Below are 17,526 nucleotides of genomic sequence, written 5' to 3'. Positions count from 1 at the left end.
TTCGTTTTCTTTTTCTATTGTTTGACATTTTTATTTTGTTGTTGATTCTCTTTATTTGGCTGCTCCTTCTATCCTCAATTACTCATAGATCTCTAACTACCTAGGCCTTTTGTATTGTGTTTTCATATATAGTATCGTTTATTTGGGTCTGTTACAAGGCTCTCCTTTTTGATGGAGTGAAATTTTGGGGAAGACGAAAGCTTTATTAGGAAAATGAGAGTACAAAGAGACATGTGATTGCTGAACAGTGATTAATGCAAAATTAGAAAAAGTCAGTGATTATAGAAAAGTAAAATTGGTATTACACTCAAAATAGAAGAATGGGCTTTATGTTGGTGCATGTTTGGTTGTGCAATGATTTGTAAAATTGATTCCCACAATAAATGAATTGATTTTATATTTAGATAGTTTGTAAAAGTGAGTTAATTTTTAATTTCAACTCTACTTGATTACGAAGGCAAAATTCAACTCATGCAAGACAAACCGACTTGGATAATACTAATAGGACCTATGTGGGCATAGTGGTGGTTATTACGAGCTAGAATATTTGCAAAGAAGAGGAAACTTTGCATATTCAATGGAAAGAACGACGTTACTAGTGGACCATCATATATGAGAAAGACTTTTTTTTTCTTTTTTTGAGGGGATATATGAGAAAGACTTGACATGTGTTGGATCACACCCAAATAAAATAAAAACCTAGCATATGATGGAAATAATATTTGTTCATTTAAACAAACTTATATTTAACATCAAAAAAAATGGAAAAAGAAAAAAATTACAAAAAACTCATAGTATCCAAATTACTAGCATAAAATGACAATACTTATAAATAATATGAAAATCTAAGCGATTGGAATATTCATCTGTAATGTTGACGATATAATTATTGGTTAAATATGTAATTGATCACTCAATCTAAACAAGTCAAAAAATCGAGCAATGTTGCACTAAGACAACAAATAAAACAACGTTAACTAAGATGATGGAAACACAAAAAGAACAAAATAAAAATATGATTTATGTGAAAACCACTTATTAAGTGGTTTTCACATAAGTCATATTTTTATGCAACTATACATATGATTTATGTGAAAACCACTTAATAAGATTAAGAAAGTAAAGATTTCTTCAAAAAAAAAAAGATTAAAAAAGTAAAGATAAAATATACAAATGGATGGTCCTTATATAGTTGCTCGTTTCTTAACGGGGACTCATTTTTTCGTCCTTCTATGGAGGGTCCTTAACGGGGAGTGGTCCTTGTTAAATAAGGATCCCCATTCGAGATGCTCTAACTACCTAGGTCATTTGTACTGTGTTTTCACATTAGTATAGTATAGTTTATTTGGGTCTGTTACAAGGCTCTCCTTTTTGATTGATTGAAATTTTGGTGAAGACTAAAGCTTTATTAGGAAAAAGAGGGTACATGAACGAAAGAGACATGTCAAGGCTGATCAGTGTTTTATGCTGAATGAGAAAAAAAAATCAGTGATCACTGATCATGGAAGAGTAAAATTGGCATTACACTTATAATAGAAAAATGGTTGCTTTGTGTTGGTGCATGTTTGGTTGTGCATTGATTTGTAAAATTGATTCCAACAATAAATGAATCGAAGATGAACTGATTTTATATTTGGATAGTTTGTAAAAGTGAGTTACATAATAAATTTAAGTGTTTGAATCAATTCTAAAAATAAAAGTTAAAATTTTTAATTTCAACTCTAATATATAGTAGTATTACGAAGGCAAAATTCAACTTCATGTAAGACAAACCGATGGAACCTGTACGCTGCATAGTGCTGCTTTTATTACGAGGCAGAACATTTTCAAAGAAGAGGAAACTCTGCATAAAGATGTTACTATACGAGAAAGACTCAACCTGTGTGGACCACACCCAAATAACTAGATAAAATAAAAACCTAATTATTAAAAAGTATTACACTGTGTACAAATTTACTCAACGACCCATTTTTTTGTCATATTTAATAAATTCAAAACATATGGTTATTACTGACCATGGTTTTGCAGGGTACTGTTAACGATGTTTGGATTTGGCTTCCTGATCCCGGCGAGGGTTATACGGTTCGAGGAGCGTATCGCATCCTTACTAGAGGAACGCCCGTCAACCATAATGTCCCTTTAGTATATGTGGATTTGCTTTGGAGGAAAGATAAAGATATTCCTCTGAAAGTATCGGTCTTTGCGTGGAGGCTCTTTAGGAACAGGTTGCTTACGAAGGTGAATTTATTTCGACAGGGAGTAATTCAAATTGAGGCACAATCATGTGTTAGTGGATGTGGCTCAAGTGAAACCTCCGATCAACTTTTTTTGCTTTGTAATCATTTTGAAATGGTCTGCTATCTGGTTCGCCAATGGTTAGATGTCTATACTGCGGATCCCTTAACATTGGTGGATCACTTCATTCAATTTGGTACTTCAACAGGTTATACGAAGGTGCGGTGTTCTTTCATGCACTTAATTTGGTTTGCAACTTCATGGGTTATTTGGAAGGAAAGGAATGACAGACTTTTCAGAACAAAGCAAAGCTCCTTTCCTCAGCTTTTGGAGAACATTAAGTTACTCTCATTTTATTGGCATAAAGCAAAATTTGCTAGTTTTAATTATAAATTTCATGATTGGTGCCAGAACGCGTTCTCGTGTTTGGGTATAGGCTAAGCATTGTTCATTCTTATTGATACTTTGTTGTAAATATTTGCTTTCTTTATTGGCACACCTTGTGCTAGAAGGACGGCCAATTAGAAGGACGGCCATTTTGCTTTCTTTCATCTGATCACTATTATAAAAATAAAAATACTATTTTTTAGATTTATTGAATTACTTACATATATAACTTATATTTGACCAATTACATTAATTATAGAATAAATCTAAAAGTGGGCTTTGGCCCTCTTTTGTGCCAATAAAAAAGAATGAATATAAAAGTGATATTTTTTATATAATAATGATGAGAGGAAACTATAGCAACATTTATTATTTTATTAATTAATTTAATGATTGTAATTATTGGGAAAATGAAAAGGTGGTGTAGTAAAGTAATTTGCAAGGCGTGTTGTATACGGCAGCGTTTGACGCAAGACGACAGAGAAAAGACCTGAGAGAATGAAGAAGAAGCGGGAAATGAATGATGAGGTGTGAGTGTAGTACGATTTAGCCTCACACACTATAAACCTACGCACCCCAACCTTCATTCTATTGTTTATTTCTATCAAAAACAAACCCTAGAAGAAGTTGAAGAAACGAAGCAGCATCAGCAGCAACCATGTCTGAGCCAATGGAGAGGATTCGCAACATCTGGATCTCTGGTCTACTTGATCCTTCCAAGGTGAGGGTGAGCGAGAGATACTGGTTCTACACCGGTGATATTGAAAAGAGCAAGAAAGCTCGAAAAGAAACAGAGAAAATTGAAAAGTTCATTCACTCTACTCTCACAAATCAGTCATGGCAGAGTCTTTTCAATCAGAATCAGGGAAGATGTCGCCAGGTTCGAATGAAGTGGACGTCTAATCCCATTTCTCATTCTATCCCTGCAGATGTCACCTTCTTCAACAGACTAAACTATAAGGTACTATTTCAACTTACTCCTTTCCTGCATATTATATTATTTCACCTTTTCTCACACTCTTTCGGTTTACTTTTCTGTTTCATAATAGCTTATCACAATTTTCAACCTCATTTTCACAACTTACTAACTTAAACGTGTTTTCCACTATATAAGAACAACACTCACTTATTTTTTTTTACTCACTTTCTTGCATATGTTTGGATTCACTTAGTTGACCTAATCTGCTCGAATAAGTTTTGTGAGACTGTTTGGGTTAACTTTTCTGTGAAACTGTTTGGTATGTATAACTTCTCAAAACAACTTATCAAAATTTTCATAACCGTTTTTTCAACTAATTCTCATAACTTATGAAAACACCTTATACCATATACAAAAACAATTTCACTTTATTATATTTTTATCATTTGCTATAAAAATTCCTTATCAAACCTTGTGTTGTGGGTAAGCTCTTGTGATATAAACTGCAAAAACACCATAAGCTGTTTATAGAAAAGTCCATAATATTCTTGGTTTTCTTGCTTTGCTTACGTTATTCATGGAATAACAGTGAATAACGGTAAACTCATATATTCTTCAGTTAATGTTTTTTATACTATTGACTTTATTTAAAATATGTTGTCCTTGCAGATGACCGTGATTGATACACCTGATCAAGTTGATTTCACTGCTGAGGTTAAGAATGCTCTGCTTGCCGTTGATGGTGCCGTTATTGTTCTTTCTAGTGTTGACGCAGTGCAGGACCAGTCCATTACTGTGGATAAGAAAATGGAAACATATCAACTTCCAAGACTTGTATTTATCGACAATCTTGACCACAAGGAAGCAGATCCGTGGGAAGTTGTAGATCAGGTAAACTTACTTAGATTAATGGATTTGAGGTCATAATATTCTTATTAGTAGCAAAGTTGAGCTATTGTTTCTATTTTGTGTCATACGTCACAGTCCCGATGCTTCACACGACTATTGATAACATGTGTTTTGTAGTTTCATTGTTAGTTGAACAATTTTGTTTATTTTATAAAGAGAAGTTCAGTAACATAAATCTTCTGTGTGTTTCTCTATATTCTATACACAGAGCATCTAACTTCAGTTCAGATTTAGAAACAAATAATATTTAATTTTTATTGACCTTGGGCATTTTTATAATTATTTCTCAGTGTTATTTATAATTCAAATTCATATTGTTGTTCTTATCCGTAGAACATTTTTATTTATTTTTCAGACAAGATCCAAGCTTCAGCATCACAGTGCTGCACTACAAGTTCCAATAGGCTTGGGACATAGTTTTAAGGGACTTGTTGATCTCGTGCAATCAAAGGCCTACTTTTTTCATGCTTCAGATGGGTATGTTTCTGAATCTTTTGCATTGGTTATGCTTGTGGTCATTCTTCAAATTACTCAATTCGTTTCTTATTGCAGAGAAAAGGTTGTTGTTGAAGAAGTTCCTGAATATATGGCAGCCTTGGTGTCAAGAAAAAGGCATGACCTTATAAAAACTGTGTCCGACGTGGACGACAAGCTTGCTGAAGCTTTTAGCAGTGACAAGCCCATCTCAGTAGCTGATCTTGAGGTGTTTTGAGTAACAATGTCTTCTTTTTTCCATCGGAGTTTTGCATGCATATTATTTGGTTTTATATTTACCAAAGATTTATCAGATGTTTTTGTTTTGACAAATAGTTTATCAACATATTGTCATGAATTGTTGAGGATGTTGAAGTTTGAGCTTCCTAAATGTGTTTCAACTAAAAAAAGCACATACGTATCATTTTGTAACGGAATAGAACGTTGCATGGGTCTCAAAGAAGATACCATAATATAGCATATGAAACATAATATAAATCCTTTGGAAAACAAACTTTTTGTCCTTGCACCACTGTAGGCACGTGCATTTTCAGATAGTGTGATATACGAAAACCTGTTGTTACTTCGCTCCCACCCCCATCTATGAATTTTATTTTGTATATAGGTTTTCTTTTTATTATTATTTTGTGTGCAGGAAGCATTTTCAGATATAGCGTGATATACGAAAACCAGTTGTTACTTTGCCCGCACCCCCCATCTTTGAATCTTAATTTGTAACTATTTTTTTTTTGTTATTGTTGTGTAGGAAGCAATTCGTAGGGCAACTATAGCACGGAAATTTGTGCCGGTTTTCATGGGTAGTGCATTCAAATATAAGGTAACCGTTGAATTGCCTTGAATTCTTCGTTATATGTTCTTGACCGTCATTCCCCCCATTTCTTTCTCAGGCAAACTCTTATTTTTAATTAACTCATCAATATGATTACAATTTTATTTAGTTTGGGTCTTCTAGAGACTTCACTTTGAAAACTGAATTCACTTGGAGCATTTTGTCTACAATGGATCTGATCAAATCTAGAGCATGTCATTACTGTTAAGAACAATAATCAAACATTAGTTTAGACTTTAAGGGATCAAAGACTCCTAATTTGAGACATAATATTCTTTATATTTTAATAAAGTTCTTGATATTAATTATCTTAATAATGATTTTTTTAGACATCAATCCCACTAGGATATCATCCTATATGCTATCATGTTTTGAACCCCCGTTATATTCTTTCACATGCATGCACACTCTTAAAAATGTCTGAACACTAATATGATACAAACTTGAACATTCTATAGTTAGGTAAATATCAATGAGATACCAACTTGAACATTCTATATTTCATGCATGCTCATTGTATTGGATTGAGATTTTAAAAAACTATTTTGGCATATAAAAGTCATATGAATTTTAAAAAACTTGTTGAAATGTAATGATTAATTGATGCAGGCCTCAAAACAGAGACGTAGTAAAAACAAGAAATTAACAAAAATGAGTAGAAAAGGTGTTGGTATTATTGAATTAGGAATTGCAAATGCAGATGGGAACTCACACCCAATCCACCCAAGAGCTGAGCTCCACAGAGAAATTACAATCCTCTGCCTAACAAACTTCTGCATAACCTCCCCCCTTTTTCGTAGCGCTCCATAATAACAGAAATCATAACTAAACAACGCCTTCTCATACTGAGCCTACTGCCACATCAGCACTGCTACTACCTAAGTTCTAGGCCTAAGTGAGACAAGGAAATTGAACATGACTTGATTCATATGTTGGATTCAAGCCTAAATATACCTTTTATGTGTTAGAAATATACTAGACAGAATAAAGGTATGCTAGGGAGGAGAGTTAGTTGTTAGGTTGGGTTGAATGGCCAGTTAGTTACGCCCAGCTATGGGTAGTTGGGAGTAGGGGGAGTGCAGACCATAGTCGAGCCATTAGTTTGTTAACAAAGATTGAGATTGGCTTTGTGTCTGTACTGAGACTCCTTTCTTTGTAAGTGCTTCTGCTATTTTGGATGGAGTTAACGATTGCAGATGGTGAACCCTAGAAGAAGGCTTAATGTCCTCCATTTTAAGCCATATTTTCCCCATAAAACGCCATCTTGCCGCCATCCTTCACAAGTTGGCCGTAGCTGTTTGCAAAAAATCCTTCATTGCAATCTCCTCATGTCTACTATTTGATAGCATTGATTTTGGCTTGAATAATACATACAATCCAAATCTTAATTTTGTATTTTAACAGTCTGATATTTTTTTCTTTGTTTTTTATGGTACAGGGGCTGCAACTACTTTTGGATGGTGTGCTTAACTATTTGCCGTGTCCAACTGAAGCTAGTAATTATGTTCTCATCCAATCTAAGAATGATGAAAAGGTACCAAATACAAAGAAAGAATTGAATGAGATTATTTGAATTGCCTATATTATTAATAGAGGAAAGAACCTAGGCTAGCTAACCATACGCCAATCATTTATGGCATTAGTCAAAGCATTTTCGCTCTGAGTCATAATCAGATTTGACATTCTAGAACCAAACACATGGACATTGATTTGTTGTGTTTTTGTGAAAAAACTCTTGCCAAATCTCTGGCATTCTCACAAAGCCATTGACCAATGTTCAATTTTGTAATCTCAGAGACAAACTTACGCTTCTTAGTAAAAACGATTGCAAAATTCTACACTCAAACTAATTCACTCTCTAATCCTAGGCAAGGACCACACTGTTCTACCAACTCTTGATAAACATGGTGTTGTGCTATTTTTTAACCTAAGGATACACTTGTGGCATTGACTTTCACACTAAGGAGAAAGTATGATGTAATAACTTAATAACTAAAATGTGTTTTCAAGTATGCATGCATAACTGCAAAACTCACATATTTTTCCTGGATTTCTTGCCTGCATTAGTAGTAGTAAACTGATATAGAAGCCTGTTTGGATTGACTTATTTGACCTTATCTGCTGGTATAAGTCATGTGAGACTGTTTGAGTTAACTTTTGTGTGAGACTGTTTGGTATAATAATTTTCATAAGCCTTTTTTCAACTTATTTTGAATTTTTGATAACTTTTCCAAGATAACTTATGAAAATACGTTATAGCACATACAGAAACAATTTAACGTTATTTTACCATTTGCTATCAAATTTACTTATCAAAACTTTTACATAAGCGCTTATCATGACAAGCGCTTGTCATGATAAGCACTTGTACTATAAACTGCAAAAATGCTATAAGCTGTTTATACAAAAGTCAATAATATTCTTGATTTTCTTGCTTGAATTATTCATGGCAGTAAACTCATATTCTTCTGGTAATGTTTTTTTTAATACTATTTACTTTGTTTAAAATTTGTCATTGCAGATGAGCGTAATTGATACACATGCTCATGTTGATTTCACTGATGAGGTTCAGAATGCTCTGCCTGCCTTTGGTTCCATTCTTATTCTTGATAGTAATGGTGTTGATGGGTTGCAGAGCCACCCCATTGCTGATGATAAGCAAAAGTTAACAGTTCAACTTCCAAGAACTGTATTCATCAGAAATCTTGATCAGCCGGGAGCAAATCCGTGGCAAGTTGTAATTCGGGTAAACTTACTTAGGATTAATGGATTGGAGGTCATCATAGATGATTCTTATGTTATTAATCCCAGATAGCAAGCGGCCTGTAGCGCCGAACTTCAAAAATACTATAGCGGTATAGTAGATAGCGAGAAAGCCACTATTGTCAATCTAGGATAGTGGAGCAGAGTTGAGCTGTTGTTTCTATTTTTTTTTGTGCATCTCAATCGCGATGCTTCACATTGCTATTGATAACATGTGTTTTCTAGTTTTATTGCTAGTTGAACAATTTTGTTTATTTCATAAAGAGAGTTAGAGAACTTCAGTAACATTATCTTCTGTGAGTTTGTCTATATTCTATGCACAGAGCTTCTAACTTCAGTTCAGATTTAGAAATGTATAATATTTAATTTTTATTGACTTTGGGCATTTCTATAATTATTTCTCAATTTTCTTATAATTCAATGTCATATTGTTGTTCTTATCCGTAGAACATTTTGATTTATTTTTCAGGCAAGATCCATGCTCCCGCATCATAGTGCTGCACTACAAGTTCCAATAGGTTTGGGATATAGTTTTAAGGGACTTGTTGATCTCGTGCAATCAAAGGCCTACTTTTTTCATGCTTCAAATGGGTCTGTTTCTGAAACTTTTGCTTTGGTTATGCCTGTGATTATTCTTCATAGTACTCAATTATTTCTTATTGTAGAGATAAGGTTGTCGCTGAAGAAATTCCTGGATATATAGAAGCCTTGGTGTCAGAAAAAAGGCATGAACTTATAAAAACTGTGTCCGAGGTGGATGATAAACTTGCTGAAGCTTTCAATGGTGGGACGCCTATATCAGCAGCTGATCTTCAGGTGTATTGAGTAACAATGTCTTTTCTTTTCTTTTTTCATCGGAGTTTGGCATGCTAATTATTTGGTTTTACATTTAGCAAAGATTTCAAATATGTTTTTGTTTTGACAAATAGTTTATCAACGTATTGTCTTGAAGTGTTGAGGATGTTGAAGGTTGAGCATCCTAAATGTGTCTCAACTAAAAAAAGCACATCCATGTCATTTTGTAATGGTATAGAATGTTGCATGTGTCTCGAATAAGATACCATATTATATAGTATGTGAAACATAATATAAATCATTTAGAAAACCCATTTTTTGTCCTTGCACCACTGTAGGCACATGCATTTTCAGATAGTGTGATATACGAAAACCAGTTGTTACTTCGCTCCCACCCCTCATCTATAAATTTTATTTTGTATATAATTTTCTTTTTGTTATTATTGTATGTCCTGGAAGCATTTTCAGATATAGTGTGATATACGAAAACATGTTACTTTACTCCCACCCCTTATCTTCAAATCATATTTTGTAACTAGTTCTCTTTTTGTTATTATTGTGTGTAGGAAGCAGTTTGTAGGGCAACCAGAGCAAGGAAATTTATACCGGTCTTCATGGGTAGTGCTTCCGAAAATAAGGTAACCGTTGATCTGCCTTGAATTCTCCGTTGTATGTTCTTTACCATATTCCCCCCATTTCTTACTTAGGCTGACTCTTTTTTTTAATCTTGACTCATTAATATGATTATGATATAATTTAGTTTGGGACTTCCAGAGACTTCGCTTTGGAAACTGAATTCACTCGTAGCATTCTTAGGAGAATGATGACTACTAGTGGTCCATGACACTGTGAAAAATTAGGGTCTGGTCAAATCTTATGTCAAATAAATAATAAAAGAGCAATCATTGTTATATAAATCTACTTGGAATAATGTTGTTCAATAAACAATTAATACTAAATGAGCAAGATTTGTCCGATAAAATCTAGTAAGAATCCTGCTGTTTTAAAAGCTAAGCTACTGGTGCTTTTTAAGCTTTTCCATTCCTTTACTATAGTAATAGTTATATAGGGAGGAATCTAATTTATGCTCTACCATTCTTTTGAAATGTTGGAAACTTTTTTCTGTTATAATGCTGACACGTATATTAGGATACAAAGCACCTAGAGGTTTGCACTTTTGGAGCATGTCATCTGCGTTAATCCAATTAAGAACAATAGTCCAAATATTTGTTTAGACTTTAAGGGATCTTTGGACTTCTAATTTAAGACCTAATATTCTTTATACTTTATTAAACTTCTTGATATTAATTATCTTAATAATGATTTTTTTAGACATCAATCCCACTTGAATATCATCCTCCTTGCTATCATGTTTTGTACCCTTGTAATATTCTTTCACATGCAAGCACACTCTTAGGCATGTCTGAACACTAATATGATTCAAACTTAAACATTCTATAGTTAGTTGATTATCAATATGATACAAACTTGAACATTTTATATTTCATGCATGCTCATTGTATTGGATTGAGATTTTAAAAAACTATTTTGGCATAAATAAATTCATGTGAATTTTAAAAGACTTGTGTTGAAATGTAATGATTTATTGATGCAGACCTCATAACGGAGAAGTAGTAAAACAAGAAATTAACACAAATGAGTAGAAAATGTGTTGTTTTTATTGAATTAGGAACTGCAAATGCAGATGGGAACACACACCGAGTCCACCCAAGAGCTGGGCTCCACAGAGAAATTACAATTCTCTGCCTAACAAACAGCAAACAAATTTCTGCATAACCTCCCCCCTTTTTCGTAGCACTCCTTAATACCATAAAACATAACTAAACCACACCTTCTCAGACTGAGCCTACTGCCACATCAGCACTGCTCCTACCTATTTCTCCTCACATAGACTTTCCACGCCTTAGGCGTGTAACGAATATCGAGGCCTAACTCATCCTTACAAAACCGGCTTGTACGGTGAGGAGTGCCTCCTCTTTATAAACTCTTCTCAAGAATCCTATCTATCCGATGTGGGACTAAATCCCACCCGAGTGTTGGCCGCTAACAAGGTGCACTTTGCTGGCTTATCGCAAAAAAGTCTTTTAAAATACCAATGCGATACACGCGTCCTAAGTTCTAGGCCTAAGTGAGATAATGAGGTTGAACATGACTTGGTTCATATGTTGGATTCAAGCCTAAATATACCTTTTATGTGTTAGAAATATACTAAACGGAATAAAGGTATGCTAGGGAGGAGAGTTAGTTGTTAGGTTGGGTTGGTTGACCAGTTAGTTACGCCCAGCTATGGGTAGTTGGGAGTAGGGAGGAGTGAGGGCCATAGTCGAGCCATTAGTTAACAATTGAAGATGGTGAACCATTGAAGAAGGCTAAATGTCCTCCTTTTTATGCAATTTGCCACCATCCTTCACATGTTGGCCATGACTGTTTGCAAAAAATCCTTCATTGCAATCTCCCCATGTCCACTACTTGATAACATTTTGGCTTGATGGCTTGAATAGCACATACAAGCCAACTCTTAATATTGTATTTTAACAGTCTGACATTTTTTTTACTTTTTGTTTTTCCTGATACAGGGGATGCAACTACTTTTGGATGGTTTTCTTAAATATTGTTCGTGTCCAACTGAAGCTAGTAACTCTAATCCCATCCAATCTAAGAATGAGGAAAAGGTACCAGATTTAAAGAAAGAATTGAATGAGATTATATGAATTGCCTGTTATTAATAGAGGAAAGAACCTAGACTAGCTAACCATATGCCAATCATTTATGGCATTAGTCGAAGCACTTTCCCTTTTAGTCATAATCAGATTTGGCATTCTAGAACCAAACACATGGACCTTGATTTGTTGTGTTTTTGAGAAGGAAAAAAAAACTCTTGCCAAATCTCTGGCATTCTCACAAAGCCATTGACAAATGTTCAATTTTGTAATCTCAGGGTCAAACTTACGCTTAGTAAAAACGACTGCACAATTCTACACTCAAACTAATTCACTCTCTAATCCTAGGCACCCCATAATAGGAAAGACCACACTGTTCAACTAAGTTTTGATAAACATGGTGTTGTGCTATTTTTTAACATACTAAAAAAGAATATTATCTGGCTATTTTAACAGGATACACTGGTGGCATTGGCTTTCACACTAAGGAGAAAGTATGATATAATAACTTATCTAAGGTACCGTGACCTTTGCATGTGGTTAAATCCTATTTCAAATTATTTGTTTTGTCTTATATACACACACACACACACACACACACACACACACACACACACACACACACTACCTCCGGTCATGATTATAAGCAAAAATAATGCTTAAATCTTAGTCTCTGTTATAAATATAATTTCACTACTTTTACACTTTTTAATGCTATTATTTCTAATACACAATTCAATCAATTCCAAAAAATTTAACGTAGGTGTTTGATTTAGTTTTCCACTAACTACCGAAATGGACAATTTAGTAAATTGGACTAGCATTTTAACATAAAATCTAGAAAATTAATCGCACACCTTGAAAGTATATATTTGTTTATTTGCTATAATGGTGACCGGATGGAGTGTTTATATATATATATATATATATATATATATATATATATATATATATATATATATATATATATATATGAGAATTTTCAATTCCACGGTTGAATTGATTTAATTAGCCATCTACAAAGAGATATTGAAGGTTTAAGTTAGATTTGACCTGTGATGTCAGTGTATCCTGACTCATAATTTATACATATATGTATTGCTTCCTTTTTTTAATTGTGTGAAGAATCTATGAGGGTGTGCTCCGGAAGGGAGATTTCATTACAAACATTAACACTGGCAAGACGTTCAAGGTAAGTTTAAGGCTCTTCACTGTTCTACTTTGATTGCATTCGTTTTGTGCACATGGTGTTTTAAGTTGTAGATCTGCTTTTCTTTTTTACTACAATCTTGGTTTTCTGTTACTCAATTAGTTCATTTTTTATAAATATATGGCTCAATTTAAGATGAAATTCATGATAACCTAAAATTATAGTTGTTGTAATTATGTTCTGTCTTAGGAAGAATGAATCACGAATATATACCAAATGATGGGATCTTTTAATATTAAGTCCCTGACACAGTATATGAATTCAAATTCTTGATACTTCTTACTAGCAATATCGACTATTTTTTCAAGAAACTTGTCCTACAGAGAAGTTTCTATTTAACCATACTATACTACTAATATCATCCTCTTGCATAACCAGGTCTTGTCCCCTCATTTTGTAATTTTTTTAAAAAATATTGCTACAACAAAGTCTACTACTTGTTTTAGCTTTTACCAGTTTAATGAGGTATGAAAAATAATTGTAAACGATATGCAGTGGTGTGCACTCATAAGATCATTTTCATGTATCTACTTTCATTTATAGTATTTTGAGACTTGTGATTTTGTTGCTGAAGCCTTTCTTCTTTGCAAATGTAGGTTCCTGATTCAATTGAGGTGCGCAAAGATGAGATCGGGGTTAGTTTTTAGATTTTCGCCATGATTTGTGGATCTTCCTATTAAATTGAATGTCTTTGGAGAACTTTTGTATATCTGTTCTGCCATATCTCTTTTTAAATTCTGATTTTAGACTTTACTAGTTTAATGAGCATGAAACATGATTGAAAACAATATACAGTGGTGTGCACACATAAGATCATTTATATTTCTCTGTATTCGCTTATTGCATTTTGAGCTAGTCATTGTTTGACTGAACCCCTTCTTCTCTACAAATGCAGGTTCCATATTCGTATGAAATCAAAGAGGATGAGATGGGGGTTAGTTTTTAGATTTTCACCAGGATTTGTGGATCTTCCCATTAAATCAAATGTCTTTGCAGAACTTTTGTATAAATGTTCATCCATATCTATATAAATTTTAATTTTAGCTTTTACTTGTTTAGTGAGGCATGAAACATGATTGAAAACAATATGCAGTGGTGTGCTCAGTGCACTCATAAGATCATTTTCGTATTTCTGCTTTCATTTATAGCATTTTTAGACTAGTGATTTTGTGGCTGAAGCCTTTCTTCTTTGAAAATGCAGGTTCCTTATGTGATTGGGTTGAATAATGAGGTGGGGTTAGTTTTTACATTTTCACCATGATTTGTGGATCTTCCCATTAAATCGAATGTCTTTGGAGGACATTTATATAACTGTTCTGCCATATCTCTTTAAATTCTAATTTTACCTTTTACTAGTTTAATGAAGCAAGAAACATGATTGAAAACAATGTGCAGCGGTGTGCACTCATAAAATCATTTTCATGTCTCTGCTTTCATTTGTTTTGATTTTACATTAGTGATTTTGTGCCTGACGCATTTCTTCTCTGCAAATGCAGGTTCCTTATTCGACTGAGCCACGAAAGGATGATTTGGGGGTTAGTTTTTAGATTTTCATCACTATTTGTGGAAATTCCCATTAAATTGAATCTTTGGAGAACTTTTGTATAATTGTGTGCCATAACTCTTTAAATTCTAATTTTAGCTTTTACTTCTTTAATGAGGCATGAAACTTGATTGAAAACAATACGCAGTGGTGTGCACTTCATATATTGCATATTTAGGCTAGTGATTTTGTGGCTGAAGCCTTTCTTTTCTGCAAATGCAGGTTCCTCATATGATTGGGATGACTTGTGATGAGGTGGGGGTCAGTTTTTATATTTTCACCATGATTTGTGGATCTTCATTAATATTGAATGTTGTTGGAGAACTTTTGTATGATTGTTCTGCAATATCTCTTTTTAAATTCTAATCGGGATTTTTCTCCCAAATTGACAGGTAATTCAAGAGGCTCATGCTGGAGAAATAGTCGCTGTACATGATGTCATTAATGCACCAGGTTCTACTCTTCTCTCATAGTATATGCCACATTTTCTGAATTCTACATTGCTCTTTTTCATGAATCTGTTGTTGGTTGTTTAAGTTGTTTGAAAATGTTAATATATTTTTTTATTGATGAGTAAATTTCATTTGAGGGCTCGAAAATACTGAAAACTGCATCTGATAAACCTAAAAAGAAGAAAGGAGCCAAAACAGCTGAAAAAAATGCTTAACACTCACTTCAGCAATGAATGTTCACATTGCCTTGTAACATCCTTTATTGGAATTCTAGTTTATGTGTGAAAAAACCAATAGTTTAGTTCTATATAATATCCCATTAAACAACACAATCCAGTCTGACGAGTTTATGGGCATCTCTTCAACAAAATATGCTAGGTGAAACAAATGTTAGTGTGACAGTCTGTTCACATTAGATGAAACAAATGTGAAGTCCTTCTGCGAGTCTCTTCAACAATGGATGTTCACATTGCCTTGTAACATCTTTTATTAGGACTCCAGTTTTTGTGTGTGAAAAAACCAACACTCTAGTTTTTGTGTGTGAAGTCCTCTCGAACAAAATATGCTAGGTGAAACAAATGTTTATGACAGTATGTTTTTTTCATGTTCATGATTTAATCAGGTGATACTTTTACCGATGGGTTAGTAAGATATACAAAGGCTTCTTCAATTGATATTTCTGAGTTGCTCTCAAGAGATTCTGAGCAAGTAAGTAGTTTCTTTATATGACAATACTCCGATTTGTGTTTGAAAAAACCAATACTCTAGTTCTATATCCCATTAAACCACACAATCCTATCTCTTTCAAATATATGAGCATTCCTCTCGAACAAAATATTCTAGGTGATCCAAATATTAATGTGACAATCTGTTTTTTCATGTTCATTATTTAATCAGCCGATACCAATGCTTTCAATGATGAATATCTAAGGCTTCTTTGATGTTTCTGAGTTGCTCTCAAGAGTTTCTGGAGTACAAGTGAGTAGTTTCTCTATATATGACAAATTAACTTCCCTACCTTGGCTTAATGGCAGTTTATATCACCTAACTGTCTTGTTCTGTGTATTGTTTTTTAGGTTTCAAAAGTTTAGTAGACTCGAAGTTTCAGCAGTGGCACTGCTCTTTTGGTAGGCCTCCTTGATGGATGGCTCTTTTGTTTTTGTATATGTTGAGTTGGTGTAGCTACAACTATTTGGGAGTCTATGAATGTCTTATTTTGAGTTGTCCAAAATCTAGATATGTCTTTTGAGATTCTTGCTGATGATACAGGTTTATAAACAGAATTCTTCTTTTGGAAACATTGAAATTACAGAGGATATTCGGTTGAGATTTCAGTAATTATTATTGTGAACTCAGTTAGTTTAGAAATTGCTTATTTAGTGTTTGTCAAATTTGGTCATTATACTTGCTGGACTAGGTTGCATTAGTTTGTATGCCGGTCACGATTAGAATTTTGGGTCGTGACAAAGTTAAAAGGATTTACCCCAAGACATAGAGAATTTTAAACCAAAAAAATATCTACCGTACCTAAAGAGTGAGTTGATATTTGGTATGATTTGCTTGCAACTCAATTTACCCAACATGAATTTACGTTTTCATTGAACCAGGATCGAGTTTGGGGAGCAATATTAGTGGGTATTTAAGTTGTAGTTTATAACGCATAACATGACTCTTCTCTTTTGGTTGGACAAAACAATACTCTATTTATTTGAACCTAGTGATGGTTATTTTTTTGAATAGGAAAATGTTATTTTTCATAACCATTTAATAGGAAAGTGTTATTTATACTAGTAGATAAGTCTATCCAACATAAATCACAAAAATCAAACAGAAAAATGAAAAGGATTGATTTTGTTTTCTCCGATTGCTTGTAGATTGTGTATCCTCCAAAGACCAATTATCCCCTACTCTTTTGGTTGTTAGAGTCGCATGGGTGTATGTATGTATGTATATATGCAAATTAAAAAACTTTGATGTTCAAGATGTTGTATGATAAATAAACCCCCTCCTTTAACATGAAGCTAAAACGAACAGGAAGTAGCACTAGAAATTAAGGCTGCAACGCAAACATGGTGGTGGATCTCTTAAGATTCAAAGGAGAAAGAGTAAATTATCAATTTAGTCTCCCAAGTATTATGATGGTCTCTAACATCTCAGCAATATATAAGTTTCATATACTTTAATTACTAAGTAGACTAACTATTATTTATCTTCGTTTAACTATAGAAAACAACTTCTTTTGGAGTTCAACATTTTTTTTTTTGCCTTTTGCACTGGTTTCCGACCCACTAAAGGTGGGCGGAGTTCA

The 17,526-nt window shown here is 33.6% G+C and overlaps 1 protein-coding gene across 2 annotated transcripts; it reads left to right on the top strand.

The window, feature by feature from the left end:
- Window positions 1-3,067: 3,067 nt before the first annotated feature.
- On the top strand, window positions 3,068-16,556 carry LOC146944890 (uncharacterized). Of its 2 annotated transcripts, XM_085743261.1 has the most exons (22): window positions 3,068-3,583; window positions 4,211-4,432; window positions 4,806-4,927; window positions 5,003-5,153; window positions 5,691-5,762; window positions 7,213-7,308; window positions 8,296-8,520; window positions 9,007-9,128; window positions 9,203-9,353; window positions 9,899-9,970; window positions 11,930-12,025; window positions 12,470-12,531; window positions 13,139-13,205; window positions 13,820-13,858; window positions 14,119-14,157; window positions 14,425-14,454; window positions 14,720-14,758; window positions 14,989-15,021; window positions 15,159-15,219; window positions 15,841-15,926; window positions 16,116-16,196; window positions 16,295-16,556. In XM_085743261.1, the coding sequence occupies exons 1-21, from the start codon at window positions 3,281-3,283 to the stop codon at window positions 16,146-16,148; spliced, it is 2,121 nt and encodes a 706-aa protein (XP_085599387.1). In that variant the 5' UTR covers window positions 3,068-3,280; the 3' UTR covers window positions 16,149-16,196; window positions 16,295-16,556. The 2 variants fall into 2 exon arrangements, with proteins under 2 accessions (XP_085599387.1, XP_085599386.1); XM_085743260.1 differs by having other exon boundaries at window positions 3,129-3,583; window positions 4,806-5,153.
- The last annotated feature ends 970 nt before the right edge of the window (window positions 16,557-17,526 follow it).

The sequence above is a fragment of the Medicago sativa genome, chromosome 2 (assembly GCF_051527215.1).
Source record: "Medicago sativa cultivar Bolivia chromosome 2, Bolivia_mono, whole genome shotgun sequence".
NCBI lineage: Eukaryota > Viridiplantae > Streptophyta > Magnoliopsida > Fabales > Fabaceae > Medicago > Medicago sativa.
The sequence above is the reverse complement of the archived record's forward strand: the minus strand, read 5'-3'. Positions and strand labels throughout refer to the sequence as shown.

Excerpts from the sequence above, each read along its gene's own strand:
- LOC146944890 (XM_085743260.1), top strand. The coding sequence starts at position 3,281 with ATGTCTGAGCCAATGGAGAGGATTCGCAACATCTGGATCTCTGGTCTA. Across the intron at positions 4,433-4,805 it reads CGTGGGAAGTTGTAGATCAG|ACAAGATCCAAGCTTCAGCA; the intron begins GTAAACTTACTT and ends TTTATTTTTCAG. Across the intron at positions 14,759-14,988 it reads CACGAAAGGATGATTTGGGG|GTTCCTCATATGATTGGGAT; the intron begins GTTAGTTTTTAG and ends CTGCAAATGCAG.